We start from the raw sequence: 16404 nt of genomic DNA on the forward strand, positions 1-16404 counted from the left end.
TTGGGTTGTTGTTTGTTTTTTGGTTTGTTTTTTTTTTTTTTTCCAAAGCTAGAACAAAAAAGGAAGAAAAACAAAATAAAGACGAGCATTTAAAAAATCATTCCCTATTTAAAGAAAAGACAATTTAAAGGGTTTTGTGTTTTGTTTTACCAAATCCTTTTCACATTCAAGGAAGAAAAGGATGGTTTTATGCTTAAACTGACATCCTTAATTTCAACAGTAAAAGTAGCCATGTCTATGTCATAACTGGGTGCTTCATGATCTAGGCTCCACACTGTAGTAGATGGTAGGTACACAGATGGAAATTCAGGCAAGATCTGCCTTGGCTGGCTATGAAGCACCAGCCACAAGATAGTATCACATTAACTCCTGAAAGAGGGGATAAAGACCCTCACCAAATGATTACACTCCATTTTTGTTAAGCACATTTTTAACTTCAACAGCTAAATACCATACATCACAGCTGCTTTATTTACAGTTTCATTGATCTTACTCTGCTGGGAGCTTATAATGAATACCAGAGCCCATATCCCTTATATTTTCTATGGAGACAGGCAGAAGGAAAACACTTAAAACAATGCAAGCTTTCTTTGAGAAGCAGGGGAGGGTGGGAATCCCCCTCAAGCAGGAATATTCCCCTGCTCCCTCACCGGACTAAAAAGGAAACACATAAAAGTTATAAATAACCTTTTTTTCTTGGTTATGGAACCCAATAAAATAAGAAAGATATTTTGGACTTTAAAGAGCAAAAAAGCCCAAAAAAACTTTGTGTTTTTGAAAATTTCAAAGGAAACTGCATCAATTGCCCAGAAGGGCATCATGTTTGGAGAATTTATTTACTCAGCCATTAACCTGGGTGGCAAAGCATCTCCCCTATGCCCTGAGAGATCACATTTGGGTTGCAGTGTCACCCCTGACACTGCTGGAGAGAGGTTGGAAAGAGTCCTTTCTCTTCCCCCCTTTCTCTTACATCCCTTCCTTACCCCCTTGACTTCAGGTTAGCAATAAGATGCTGCTGGTGGATTTGTGCTGCTGGGGGAAGGGTCAAAATGGAAGGTGGTGGGCATCCTCAGAAACTACAAAAAGTAATCCCAGGTGTAAAGTGAAGATGACTTCATACAAATGCAAATACAAATGCAGAACAGAGGGAGAAGCAAAGAAAGAAAAACATTTAATCTCCCTGAATCTCTCATAATTGTTTTTGCTAATTGCATGAGGAAGCTACAAGGCATTAATGCTTGCTTCTCAACTCACTGGGACCACGACCAGCCCATTAACTGATAAACCAACCAGAACAGCAGCACACTCTGTTCCTCTGAGGCACTAGTAAGCAAGAAAACCTTATTCCAGTGCCTCAGAGGAACAGCACCGCATACCCCTGTACCCAGAGCCCTCACACACTCCATTGCATTTTTACCACCTTGTTCTGAAATTCCTGATTTTGTTGCCAAAATTCAGTAAAGAAGGAAGGCAACCTCCCTGCACGACTGCCGGAGTCCCCACGGACCTTTCTTAGGCTGGGAACAGCAGGGCCTCCATTTGATACCCGAGGGCAGGGCCCCGACTGCTTTATCTCAAACCCATTAGCCACAGGGCAGAGTAAGACGAGAGTGATTATGTAGCAGGTGCTGCCCTTGGTTCGGCTCCACGAGGAGGACAATCAGCACCTCTGAATTACCATTTCAGTCATTCCCTTCGGGCACAGCCTGGCTGGAATCAAGGAGCCATCCCTCGGTCACCACATGCAGAACAAACAGGAGCTCGCAGCTAAAGCAGAGGTCTGGAAGAACATATGGGGAAGGTATCATTAAAAGCATTTGTTTCCCTGCCTCAAACACAACCTCTGGTATGACCTGGAGAAGGTTACCTCAGTTTTCTGTGCTTTTGTTTTTCCCCTCTCCATCAACAAGGGCAGTATGGGCCTTCCCACTCACAGAGATGTCACAAAGATAAAATTCCCAGTTATTTGTAAAACTGTTGAAAAAGGCACAGGGAGGCAATAAGAGAAATACTGAAGAGTTTCACTAACAAATCAACTATTTTAAAGCTTCCTGGAGGAAGCAATTATTTGGAGCCAGGTTAAATTTATATGGGGAAACAGACTGTAGGATGGTAACAACTTTATCTTGCAGAGCTGAACCCAGGATAATAAATCTCCAGCAAACAGCTGTTACAGGGACATTTCTACCATTCTGTGCAGGTGGCTCATGGAGATGGAGGAAAGTTGTGCAAGTTTGGAGTCCTGTCACTCACGGGAAGCCCTAAACTGCCCTGAAGCACACAGGCAGAAGAGCACAAAATGGGAAACCCAGCATATCTGCACCCTTGGGTACCAGGCTTCCACTTCTGGCTCCCATCCAGGAACTGGTTCCATAGGAAAGCTTTGCTACTCCCAAATCTGGCCCCTGATCTTCTCAGCATGAGATTTTAAATGTGGGTTTAAAGATGAACATGTATACCTTCTAATCATGGGTAACATGTTATCCCTTCTTAGTGGAGGATCTGCCTGATGGGCAGAGCCAGGGCAGAAGCAAATCCAGCAAAGCAGCCAGCAACTCTGCCCAGTCCAGCCAACAGCACCCCAGCTGCCACTGACCTGTCAGGAAGGTCATGCACTGCCACTGCCAGCTGCCCTCTCACCCCAGCTGCCACTGAACCTGATGAATAAGACAGGTCTCCCTGGTGCTCTCCAGTATTCAGAGGCTGCTCCAGCCCACAACAGCTTCCCCCTCCTTCCCTGAGAGCATCAGCTCTGTGCCCAGTGACACTTGGCTGCTTGAGCTGCTGGGTGCTGTGGTTTGGCACATGTGGGGACACGGGAGAGCATGTCTGTCCCATGGAGTGTGTCCCCCAACCTCACTGGGATACATGAACCTGGAAGATAAACCCTGCATGCCACACAGAGCTGCTAAATTCAGAGTGATCTCAAACACCAACCACTAGAAGAGCTGCCAGATCAGAGGGGCATGTCTGGACAAGGAGTCAAGGGTGTTTGTGCCTTGAATACTGGAACCAGTCTATGCCCTCTTGCCCCAAAATCTGGTTTATTCCTCACTGGTGTAACATGAAAAGCCTGAGCTATATCCCACAGATGCACCATCGACCACATGATAAAGAGCTGTCAAAGAACAATCACCTTATGCCAAGGTACCCTCAGGGCTGCTCAGCTCTGTGTCTCACAGAAGGTTAAGGTGAGGAGTTTGCTGGTAAACATCATTGTCCTGTAAAAAGGAACAGAGAAAATTGGGAAGTCCATTGAGTGTGCTTTCCCAGTCCTTCCCCTGCACCCCAGCTTGGTGCCAAGAGGGACCATTCAGTTTTGCCAAGTAGCACTACGGATGAGGATGGGGGCTGGCAGTGTGTCCTGGCCAGACTCGGCTCTCCTCTCCAGTGACAGCACCGTAAGGGGCCCTGTGCACGGCCCTGGCAGGTGAGCAGTGTGCTAGCCCTTGTGAAGCACGGGGCTCGTTGGCACGTAGCCTGCTGGCGTTCTGCCTTCCGGAGGGGGAATCTGCATTTTCACAACACCCTCAAAAACAAGTCAGCGGCTGGGGGAGCTCTCAGAGCAGGGGAGGGTCGGGCAGGGGCAGAGCTGTCCGCTGGTGTCGCTGCAGCTCGGAGCAGGGACCGCGCCGCTCCGGCCGGGGCTGGCTCACAGCGCTGGGTCACAGCGCTGGGTTACAGCTCGGGACCGCCGCGCTGTCGGCTTGGTGCTCTCGGACAAGCCACGGGGACGGAGCATGCCGGCTGCCAGCCAAGCAGTGCAGGGCGCCGGCTGGCGGGACGCCTGGTGAGGGCAGTAGCCATCTATCCTTTCCTGAGCGAGTTGCTCCAAGAGGCTTTGTGGCAGGCTCAGTCTTTGTGACGGGGCTGCTGTTCTGGAGCAGAGGTGTTCCTGTGTGTCCTGGCCGTTCTGCCCTTCTGCCAAAGGACCAGCTGGTCAAGGAAGGTTGCCCGGACCACCCACTGCAGGCTGTCTTCCTTCAGGCTTGTCTCCCACAGTCATTTCTCATTGCAAACCAGAGGTGACAAATAATTTCCAATGTGTCCAGAAGGGCATATTCCTGGCTGCCAGAACTGCTGTGGCAGGAGACCATCACCTAGTGAAAAAGAATAATTAAAAACAATTCCTGGAGGCCAATGACTTCCATGTGCCAACTGTCTGGTACAGGAAAGTATGCACAGACCAGGGAGCTCCAGTTTCCCAGTAGTAAAATTACAGTAAGATCTGCTTGCTGTGTGGGAATAATTTTTGGAACAAATGGAAATAGGAGGAAGGTAGATGTCACCCCTTCCCTTCTCTTTAACCTGGCTGTTCCTCCCCAAGAATAAAAGTCATGTCTACAATTACACAAAAATCTTAACATCTTTGAGAACTGCTCTGAACAAGCAGGACAAAGGGATCACCTCCCTCCTTCCCTTCCCTATTACATTACTGATAGATTCTGTTAAAAGAAAGGAACACTCATTACTACACTTACCTGAAAAGGCAGTTACCTTAGTTTTTGAAACAAAACAAACACTAATAAAAATAGTAATGAACTGTATATTGCACTGAAAGAACAATGGGTGTCTACTCTGCAGTTTCTGCTTCTCCCACCCTCCCAAGGCAGCACAGCTACAGAGGAGGGAAGAGCAGAGCCTGCCCCAGCCTCCCTCTGCACTCACAGATGCACGAACCCCTGTATCTATAGATCTCTCTAATGTCTCCTATACTGTCTTGCTACCCACTTGGGATTATTATTTCACCAATGAAAGCTATGTCCCCTCTAAAAATAGCACTCTCTTCCTATACATACTGTTCTTACACAGACTCAAAGATTAATTAGCCATTTATTATATTTACCCTGTCTTCCTCTCTGAAATCCACTGATACCATATATGTTCTCTTTAAACCTTTCCCCCCTGCCCAGCCTGGCCTCATTCCTCAAGGAATTCTATGCAAGCACACCAAGGGCAGCCTTTGCTTCTGAACTTGGAAACTCAATCCTTCTAAGGCTGCACCAACTCTGAACCTCTCTTCCCCAAGCCATTTGAGCTTCCCTAGCTTTAGCTTCATCCTGGTTTTTACAACTGCAACAAATTAATTGATGATCTGCTAGATTTCCAGGCCACAAGGCCTAAGCAATTAAAACAAAACAGAAAAAAACCCCACCAAACAAACAAACACAAGAAATTATAGCTTCACTTCAAAAGAATTTTTTTAATTTAGAAATGCAGTTATATACATAGAACAATTAAATTAAACTTTGTACAAATATTAAAATACTATTTTCACACCCACTGCAATGTACAGGATACCAGAAAATACATATAAAATAAAGCAAAATAAAACTGATTGAGTGACATCCTGCACAGCATCAGTTATGGTTTTAAATCCCACATATATATGGAGTACCATTCTGCAAATAATTCCATAGTGGTGCAATTCAGATAAAAAGAAAACACATATAGGAAAGAAAAGATTAATGCAGAAAGGCAATCAAGCTCCCCCCTTGCACTTGGATCAGCAACTACCAGCAGTCTACCCACCACATCATTGGACTTCTGCCTCACAGACAACTTCACTTTGTTTTCTTGAAGGAAGCAACTTGGAGAATCTGAACTAAAACATTTTCCAGCAGAACTCAGTTGCCTCTGTCTGATCTCACTCAAGGACAGAAGCAAAAGCATAGTTTACAGAAAGCATATGCAGAGCATCAGCACAACATGTTCTGGTGGGTACAGAGATCTGAACATCACCTGCAGAGGCTGAGTTTGAAAGCAGTGCTGAACACAGAGCCCTGAAGTGTGGGAAGGGGCGTGTTCTGTCCTGGTGTGCTAGGACTGGAAAAAGGCTTGCTTCTTGTATAAAAATACACCTTAAAATGAAGCCTGCTCTAGGAAACCTCTTTGCACTTTCAAAGCTTATAGCAGAGAAAAACTGTTTTCTAATGAAGCTCTTCTGCAAGCAAAGATTTTCACATAGAGCAAATTCAATCTGCTGTTCCCTGGTAAGGACTGAAGGGTGAGGATGGGGTGAGGCAGGATGTGCAAAATGAATGGGATTTATTGCATTTATATACAAAAAACCAAAGTGAAATTTATTTAAATAGATATCTGGATAGAGTAACAAGGCCGATTTTTTGTTTAAACTGCTATCAGAACAGTAAAACCACATTTTTTGCAAGTATGTCCTAAAAAGGTCAGCAAGGACAGCTCAGTGTGTCCAACCAGTTGTACATTTTTTTTTAATACAGCAAGCCTGCTGGTGTATGCTAAATCATCTAACAAAGCACAAGCTTCCTTACAACCTGGTCATGATTGCAATAGCTCATTAGCCTGTAGTAAACCTCTGTTTTCTGCTCTTCCTTAGACAGCTCCTTGTGTTCACTTTTCTGTGCTGCAAACGACTGAACCATCCCAGATTATTTCCAATGGCTGAGCCAGTTGCTCTCAGCCCCACTCCTGAGCACTGACCCAAGTCATCCACCTCTTGGAGCACCTTAGGATGTTTCTTCCCAAAGCATGTGGAACAGATTTCTTCCTGCACACCTGAGTTCTCCACAGACTGAAAGGCCAAATTAAGACTCCAGATGCAGTAAACAATTCACCACACTAGAGCTGAAAGGCCAAGGAGAAACCTCAGCAGACATGTCCAAGAGGTGAAAAGCACTCTGCTTGCTGAGTACACGTCCTGCTACCCAGCAACTTCCCTGGTGGTTAAGGATAAAAATGCATTAAGCTGTTCTCCCTCCCAAACTCATGATGTTTTAACTCAGCAACAACCCCAAAGGCTCGCATGCTTCAGTGCATCTCTCCTGACTTAATTTTTACATCTTCTGCAATTAATGATGGGGAGGCACAAGCTATTTGAAACCAGAACACACAATCCCCTCTCTCACCAGTGCTGCTGAAACCCTTCAAGGCGGCAGGAGGCTGTGACACAGTCCAAGCTGGCTCATCATTTGAGGTGAGCTTGATGCAGCCCCTGATGAGAGACTGGCCCACTTCCCCATGGGTCACTGCCAACTTCACATCGTGGTTCTCTCAGGCTGGTCCAGTTCTAGAATGCTTGGGCTGTAAACACTGCAATGAGCTGCACTTAGTTTTTAAAAGAACTATGGAACTGGAAAGGAGCAAGGAAGTTTTTCTATTGCACATAATATCCTGAATTTCTGAAATGCCCTTCCCCCCCTCAACTATCAGACTCCAAAAATAATGGAAAGCTTTAAAATAAGTGCTATTTTCACTTTTCTCAATATAATTAAGTAATTTTAATGTTCTTGAATATCACAGAATCCAGCACATATGACAAAGCATGAGATGATTAGGTTGGGAGTATTAAATAAGAAAAAATGCATCCTGTTGAAATCTTTTCCCAGACATAGGTGGTAGAAGAAAAGGTATGGAGACTGTGGCCCTAGGGGGAAAAAAAGGAGGGAAAAACTCATTTACTGTACTACATATTGCAAGGCTGGTCCTCTGTGCTTCCTATCCACAACACTGAGATCCAGGCTGCATCTACTCATGGCAAAATCCAGAGAGAGCACACTCAGCTCAGAGATAACAAACACTTCTGAGGCAGAGCACAGCTCACATCTGAGCAATCTTTAGGCTTCAGGCCTGGCTCCCACAAGTAAAGACAGGACTGTGCAAAGTAGATTTTCCTGTATCTCTACCCAAAGACGTCTCAGTCTTCAGCCTCTGCAGAACTAAAACAAACATGAATGAGTAATAATCATTTGATAACCAGTAAAGTGAGGCCTTGCTCTCCCTCCCCTTTGAAAAAGTTGTCAGACGTCTTTTGGATTCCTTCCCTGCTGTTTCACCTCATTTTATAAGAAAATTAACTCTAAAGCTGAGGATAAAGATGAGCAGTGTGATGCCTCCAAACTGTGTTCCATATTCTGGCTCACACAGATCCTTGGGGCCTGTTCCCACAAGATTTGCTGCAGGGAATAGAGCTCTTCTGCAGGATCTGGAATAATCAGATGGATTACCAGCCAACACGGAGACTGGCCTGAAAGCTGCTGGCACACCCTCAACAAGCCAAGAGAAACTGCCTGTTTATGCTTGATCACAATAGCTACACTTGCATATTTCCCTCCTTCACCTCCACATTTCCCCAACTTGTTAAAAGCCATTTCCAACAATTTTTATAGAATCCAATGATATGAGCTTTAACAAGACCAAGTGCCAGGTGCTGTACTTTGGCCACAACAACCCCCTGCAGTGCTACAGGCTGGGGGATGGACAGCTGTCAGGCAGAAAAAACCTGGGTTCACTGACTGATGTCAGACTGAACATCAGCCAGAGTGTGCCCAGTTGGCCAAAAGGGCCAATGGCATCCTGGCCTGTACCAGGAGCAGTGTGGCCAGCAGGACCAGGGCAGGGATTGTCCCCCTGTATTCAGCAAAGTGAGGCCCCACCTTGAGTGCTGTGTCCTGCTCTGGGCCCCCCCAATTCAGGAAGGACAATGAGATGCTCAAATGCATCCAGACAAGAGCAACAAGGCTGGTGAAGGGTCTGGAGCACAAATCCTATGATAAGGCAGAGGGAGCTGGGGTTGTTCAGCCTGGAAAAGAGGTGGCTTGGGGAGACCTTATCACTCTCCACAACTTCCTGAAAGGAGGATGTGGCCAGGTGAGGGTCAGTTTCTGCTCCCAGGTAAAGTCTTAAGCTGTTCCAGGGGAAGTTTAGGCTGGGCATTAGAAAGAAATTCTTCACGGAAAGAGTGATTGGACATTGGAATGGGCTGCCCAGGGAGGTGGTGAAGTCACTCAGTGCCACGGTCTAGTTGACAAAGTGGTGTTCAGACATAGGTTGGACTTGATGGTCTTAAAGGTCTTTTCCAACCTACTTAATTCTGTGTGATTCTGTGAAATTAAAGTACTCCCTCTTTGTAGAGCTTGCTTCCTTTTCTTCCCCACTCAAATTGAATTTTCTCTTCCAAGCTGGCAGTTGCTTGTTTTACAACAGCAGAGAGGAGGCCAGGCCACAAAGGATGTGTTTTCTGCTGGTGGTGCAGGTGCTCATCCAGCACAAGGCCTTGGGATCAGCTTCCAGCTTCTCCCACCAACCTGGAACTAGCACTACCCCTTTCAGGAAGGCAACACATTCCCAACTTCTATACCTTGAATTGCAGAGGGTCAGTTTGAGCAGACAGGAACCTTAAATGCATAAAAAACAACTCCTGCTCTGAGCTCTTTAGGCAGCAGGAAAGTCACACAGACTTTCCTCCCTACTCCCTTACCACTACACCAGCTCAACTCCTCCAATAAACCAGTGAAGGAGAATTTGCTCAAGCTCAGACCATTTCCAACAGTCAAAAAGCTAAACACAATCGTCCCCATGCTTATTTTTAAAAATTCCAATGGCAGATGTGTAAATGACATTTGTCCTCTACAGCTCTTGAAGCTGAGATACCACAGCCCACCATAAAATGACACAAAATTTTCACTGTCCAAACTTAAAAAAAAATACCTAAATCACCCAAATGGGATTTATCAAATTCCTGTGTTAATGCTAGGTAACATGAGCAACAGGGAAGGATGTTTAAAACACTTTCATTTTAAATTAACATCCCTCAATAAGAAGGATAGGGAAAAAGGGATTCTTCCATCCACAGGCACACACTGTTCCACGTGTCCTGGGATTTAACAGCTATTCAGGAAAAGGAATAGCAAATACACAGCTGGACACTATGGCCAATCCCCATTTCAAAGAACTGGAGCTAAGCCACAGTGATTCTATACGTAAAGATGTTTTATCATTATTGTCAAGTGCTGTAATGGTTTTTTACTGTAGCAACGAGGATGAGGACGGTGAGGATTGCAAACCAAAAGCAAAGCAGCAAAGACAGCATCCCTGTTTACCTGTACATTACCACATGATGTGTAAGGCCATGACATTTTGCTCCTTCAACTCAAAAATGTAGCAGCTTCTCATAAGGGCAAACACTTCCCTGGTTACTTGAAGACAGTTATGACAAGGTACATGCATCTAAGAAGACAACTCTTCTTGTGAAACCAATCCCATGGAACTTGGACCATCTACCCCAGACAAATGTGGCTTCCTGCAGTTATAGAGTCCCAACACAGACAATCTGACCTGCTGTAGATAACTGTGGCGGGCAGAGGTACACGTATTTCTGAATTTTCTCTTTCCTTCTACCAGAACTTGAAACAATCCTCAAAACTTCAGCACTGAGCTATGGTGTCCTCTAGCACTGCTGTCAGTGTACTCAACTTTCCCTCAGAGCAACAGGCTGGCACTGTGTTTAGGAAAAGCTTTACAAAAGCTGCTTACCCCCAGCCACAAGGGAGGAGTCCTTCTCTATGGGCCCACTGGAGCCCAGCAGGTTAAAACAGCAGACCCTTTGCTCTATGAAGCAAGGAAGACACACCAGCCTATGAGATGGCAGCTACCCAGGATTCAAGTACCTGCTGTGGCTGGAAAAGGAATTTGGGATTGCACCAATTACACTAGGAATTCACTACCTACAGGCATTTTTTGTCATGGTATTTTCAAACACCTGAACCTCTTCCACTGGGCTGCACTGGTAGAGGAAGAAGGAGGAGACAAAAGTCATTTTCAGGAATGGACTCCTGCAGAGATGGGACAGAGGGCATTCCTACATGTTGGACTTCTCAGCCTTCAGTTTTTAAGCAATTCTCAGTGAACTGTTCCTGCAGAGCTAAGCTGTCACACAGCCCATCTCATCTCAGGCGCTTCTAGACATCACAAGCTGCCCCTTAACTGCAGCCCTCCCAAGCCCAATGTCAGTCCCAGTGAGGCATTCTGTCCTGCCCTATCACACAGAGGATGCTGGAAGAAGAGCCTATGTAACATATATATGTATATTTAAAGTGTGTCTGCACCCAGCGAGCAAGCAGGTTTAGCCCTGCTCTCTGGGCAGCAAAGGGCTAGAAAGGCTGATAAGCTGCAACAAGCCGGTGTGAGGAGGAGAAAGGCACAAGAAAAGAGCAGCTCTTCAGAGACTGCTGTCAAACATCTGGCTGGGGAAGAGGAGAGGAGAGCTCAAATCCACTCTGTTCCTTGAGCCCCTGATGCTGATGGAATGGGGAAGCCAGTGCTGCACCAACTCCACTGGTGCATCCAGGAGGCAACCTGGCGACATCCTTTGGATCTTCAGCTGAGGGCATCTCTTCTTGGAGGTATCCAGGGTACAGCTTGCGAGGATGGGGAAGACTGCACAGAGTGCTTCTGTCCCAAAGGCAGGGAGAGAAGAGGAGGAAGAAATCCAAAATGGAGAAAACTAGACAAACACAGCAGACCTCATGCTTCCTTCAATAAGGGAATATCTGAATGGCAGGGAGAGAAAAAAAAATAGAAAAAGTAGTCAAAGTTCTGTAGTTCAACACACACCAGAAAAAGTACTATTGAAAGCAAGACAGGCTCCCACTTTCATAATGTGACAATGCAGTGTCTTCCTGTCATCACATCACAGCACAAAGGAACTCTGCAGGACTCTGCTCCAACCTGCCCCTGAGAGTGGGACCATCACCAGCTCCAGCCCCGAAAAACTCCAAGGACAGATTCCATCACCACTCTGGGTTTATATCTGGTCCTGCATTACCCTCCTAGCACAAAGTATTTCTTAATACCATGGAAAGGGGAATTTCTGCCCTGAGCTATCTACAAACCAGTTACATTTCTTGCCTAAGACACAGCAGTCCCTGCAGAAGCAACTTTAAGCTACACCTTCATATCAGCTCTGGCATTGAAAAGCCACTCCTTCAGGACAGCACAGAAGTGAGGAATAGAAGATGTTTTGACTGTTCAACAGACTTGCCCCTCTGCCCTTTACAGTAAGTTCAAGCACATCCCTCTTAGGTCTTGCAGGCTAAGGCTGCAGCACTGAATGCTTTGTGGCAGAAAGCTGCTTACTAAAATAGTCTAAAAATTAAGCAGCCCAACCATCACAAAGGGTTTGTATTCCAAGCATGTCCTCCCACTCCCACCAACTTAGTTTCCACAAACACAGTTATTTTACTGCTTTTGCACTATGATGCTAGAGGCTGGATTTCTCTGAAAATCCTTTGTTACAACAAGAGTAAGCAGTAGACAAACTTGCTCAGACTGCCCTAGGCTCCCAGTTCTGAGAACACTGAATTCTTCAGAAGGTATTAAATACTGCTTACATGTTTAAGAGGTGAAACATGCTATAGAGACTGGATCGGTTCAAAAGCTGCTCTAGTGGCAGACACACATAGGGGCATCCCTTGCCATTTTTCACCCTAGATAATCAACTCAGAAGCTACTCTTAAAAGGGTCTAATTTAGTGCTTCTTGCACAAGTCACTTACCATCTGTGTATTCCTCAGAGGAAGTGAGTGATAAAAGGCTCTGTATGTCACTGCTTTCTGAATCTTGGACCTCTTTGTGTACAGGTCTACTGCTAGCCATACCAGCTACCCAGGAAGAGGTAGCAGCCTGATGCACAAGAACAGTTTCAGAGCGCTGAGAGCCACTGGCTTCACACAGTCCAGAATGTCCAGGGGCTTCATCTTCTCTTTCAAAGGTATTGTGAGCCCCTTGGTCCGGCTGCTGCATCTCTCTGGGTCCATTCTGTCCAGCCCCCTCTGAGAGCACGATCTGCACTCGGGAGTCTGAGGGTGGAATGCAATTCCCTGTGCTGCCATATACTGCTTCTTCATAGGATGGCAAGGCCACTTGGACACCATCCACCATAATAGAGACCTGATCTCCAGACACACCTTGGTCCCGCCTCAAAAAACAAAGGAACAAAGTGGGGGGAGAAAAAAGAAATCAAGTTGAGTATTTATTTTACTATATATATATCTTACTAAGAACCCAAGTAACCTCCCTTGGCAGAACTCTCTCACAATTTAGGGGAGGACAGAAACTTGAATGGTGATTAAAAAAGGTCAAGCAAGCACAGTCTTGGAGCCCTATGTGAATTGCCACTAAACATGAGCAGGGGCTGTAATTCACAGCACCCGATGGATTTAGCAGCAAGAGCTGAAAAGGTTACAATGCTTCCCCCCCTCCCCACTTACCTCCATAGCTAAATTTGACAAAGGTCATGACTCAGCTCTGTGCTTTTGGCAAAGAGCACTGTTGAGGCCAGCCTGGTGCACTGCTACATTCCACAATACCCAGCACTGTCTGTTCCGCTGCCTCTGCTGCCGGCCAGATAACCTCTGGCAGGATGGGGAAGACAGCTCTGGCACAGCATGAATCATCTGGCCTTGGAAGACCTGAGAGAAAATTTTTCTTTTCTAGTAGTTTGGGCCTTTTCAGAAGAGGGCAGACTGCAGGGCCCCACCTCTCAACCTCCCCACTGCTGGAGTGTCTGCCTTAGCTGGCAGCCGTGTTATGGCTGGGTCTCTCATCCACAATCCCAGGCCAGGAGGGTTCTCCTCCCGCAGCAGAAAACGATGGCAGACTTGCTACATGTATCTACATGAAGAGCAGTATTGCTTAATTTCAGGTCCACAGGGCCTGAAGCAGTCAGGGAAAGATGCACATATATACACCCAGGCACAGACTTCAGTAGCTATCTGAGGCTAGAAGAGGTAGGAAACTGATCTACAGCCAGGCTAGTAAGTATCGTAACCTTTTCCATTCAAAGCCAAGGCAACAGCATAAGAAAGTCACTCATTGAGTGGCACCTAAGACTGGGGACTGCAGGTGGGCATCACAGACCACCATTTCAGAAAAGTGCTGGATCAGCAGGATGGGGCAGAGATGTCCCTGAGGTGATGAAAAGAGGAACAGACATGCAAGGAGCCAAGCTGCTCCAAAACAAAGGTCTGACCCAACCTGAATGGGTTTCTACTGCAAAGAGGGGCCTCTGAGCCCCTCCAAACCCAGCTACACCTACCTGCTGTGATGGAACGACTTCAGCTTTGGCTGCAGCAACACAAACAGCACAACCAACAGCAGAATCAGGGCGACAGAGCTCGCTGTAGAGGCTACTATGGACAGCGTGGGCACTCCAATTGTGGGAGGAGAGTCCTTCTCTACAAAACCAAGGGGAACACAAGGTAAAATGTGTAACATAGAGAAGGAAAAACATTCACACTGCCCCTCAGGAATTACTCCTGGGTGCAAGGAACCCAAGTTTCCCACAGAAGACACACCACCTATCTCAGTTTGTAGCTCAAGCTGACACCTCTCCATCAGTTGTAAAGGGAACACAAAATAAGACAGGCATGTACAAGGGTCCTTTGGAAAAACACACAGCAAACAGAAAAGCAAGGGAAGCAGGCCATGGGAACTGACAGATGGTGTAAGGGTCATGCTATGTATAGATCTGCCTGAGCAAAAGCTAGAGAATGTCATGATGTCACCACAGCAAGGCCAGTAATTGTCTAGCACAATAAGCAGCATATTTTAGGCCAAACAACAGAAAAAGTTCCAAAAACCATTTTTTCTCAACTAATGTAACAGCCTTGCAAAGAGGGGTGGAAGTCAACTGGCTGGGTATTATTATGCACTTATTACAATTAAGACACAAAAAATATTAAGTTTCACTCACACACAAACAAATGCCAGAGGACAGAAAAGGAAGGCAGATGTTTTTTCAGGGTGCTGAGTTTTCCGTGTTAGGTACACGTGCCCTGTTCATATTACTCTTTCCTGCCCTTCTGCAGCTGTGCTGTGTGACTGCACGGAAACCAATTTGGCTTTTAAAGGACCTGTGCAGGAATAAGCTGGGAGTGAAGAGAGAATGGCTTGGAGGTGGTATTGCAGAGCACTGCATACCATGCCTAGAAGTACACTAGTCCTTTCACCTCTCTTGAGGAAATAATTGTCTCTATGTGTTGTTTCTGTCCCTAATTTGTGTCTTTGGTAGGGATCCAAAAAGCCTCACCTACCCATCAGCAAATACTACTGTGAATTGCACATTTGGTTTATGCAATTCCTCAGTTCCTTCTTCTATATCCAACACATTCTTCAGGAGCACAGGGCTCAAACTGCAGAGGGAATTCAGGACACATGCAATGAGGGATGAGACGCAGAGTAACAGGTAAACAGAAAAAAAAGAGTTGGAGGATCATTATTTTTAAGCTTACAGGCTGAAATCTATCCTAAGACAGGCATTTAAGATGGAAACCTAGTTTGCAATTTTCTGCATCATCTCTTGGGGTCAAACCTACTTGGTTTAAGTGTTTTGAACTTGTTTCTTTGAAATCTTTTAGAAGTAGCTTGACCCCTCTCCAGGGAAAAAAAAAAAAAAACCAAAAACCAGTGACTAGCACATTTTTCTCTATGGCAAATAGGGTTGAGTAAGGATTTTAACTTCCAGCATTTCTCAGGGCACTAACAGGAACAAGGGAAGATGACCCATTTTCAGCATCAGTACATGATGCTGTCAAACTGCTCACTATCCAGGGTGCACTCCAGAATATTTACCATCTCATATGCCAAAAAAATGTCACTACCTCATACAATAAACTGCCAAAAGGCTGTGGGGCTGACAGGCTCAGAGCTGCACAAAACATGTGATAACTGCTAGGGACTTATTTATCCTATGTGGAGCAGGTAGGATCTTACCCTTACCAATAATTTTAAGACTACTGCCTTGCTAGAGTCTCCTACCTCCTTCCCCTTCTTTGAGCCTTTTGAAGGAGACCCACTAGTTAAGAGTCAGCTATCTCTAACCCTGAACAGTTGATTTAAAGCTTGTGTTGTGAAAGCAATGGCTTTTTCATTGGGTCAGACTTTTGAGGCACCATATTTTTGATAATGCCACTGACCCTTCAAGATGCTAAAGAAATCTGAGGGGTTTCTGTTCATCACAACACTATCCTTTAGCTAGACCAAGTGCCACCTTGCAGGAATGCCACTCAGAGAACACTATGTGCAATAGCACATCTTTGCTCTCCTGCCTGGCTGCAGCAAGGGGAAGGGGGATCACTGCAGAAAGGAAGCTTAAGCTGAATTTGAAAAACCCCTTCAGGATTTATTTGCTGCCAGGTAAACTCTCAGATCCTTCCTTATAAATCACAGGAAGGGGCTATTGGAGTGGCATAAAAAGACAGTGTCTTTGGGACAGAACGTTCCAGAGATCACAGGTATGCAGTGAGCACCATAAAGAATTTGATGAAGGTACTGGTTTTTTTTCCCTGTTTCTTTCCAATTAAGCTGACATATTTTGCTTTATGTATTATGAGACTTAATTCTGAAGTGTACATCCTGCTGGCTCAGCAGGACTGAGCAGTAAGGTTCTATCAACAAGCCCACCTAGAAGAGGGGAGAGAGTTCTCCTTTTATCCAATATACCCACTGTTAAAAGCAGAAGAGTAGTAGGCAAATTAAGAGCTGTACAATGAATATTTTCCTGCAAATCTTTTTACTTTGCTGCTTTGATGGAGGAATTCCTGTTCAGCTGGGGAGACACAAAACAAAAGCTGTCCACTTCTATTTGGAG

The 16404-nt window shown here is 45.6% G+C and overlaps 1 protein-coding gene across 9 annotated transcripts in view; it reads right to left on the minus strand.

The window, feature by feature from the left end:
- Positions 1 to 5183: 5183 nt before the first annotated feature.
- SUSD6 (sushi domain containing 6) overlaps positions 5184 to 16404 on the minus strand; it is a 93082-nt gene continuing 81861 nt past the window's right edge. For all 9 annotated transcript variants that reach the window (XM_077180293.1, XM_077180291.1, XM_077180292.1 and 6 more), the window contains 3 exons: positions 13852 to 13990; positions 12311 to 12732; positions 5184 to 11306 (listed from right to left, as the gene is read on the minus strand). In XM_077180293.1, the coding sequence (XP_077036408.1) occupies positions 11281 to 11306; positions 12311 to 12732; positions 13852 to 13990 (587 nt within the window). In that variant the 3' untranslated portion in view covers positions 5184 to 11280. The remainder of the gene's footprint in view (positions 11307 to 12310; positions 12733 to 13851; positions 13991 to 16404) is intronic.

Source organism: Agelaius phoeniceus, chromosome 6 (genome assembly GCF_051311805.1).
Source record: "Agelaius phoeniceus isolate bAgePho1 chromosome 6, bAgePho1.hap1, whole genome shotgun sequence".
NCBI classification, from domain to species: Eukaryota; Metazoa; Chordata; class Aves; order Passeriformes; family Icteridae; genus Agelaius; species Agelaius phoeniceus.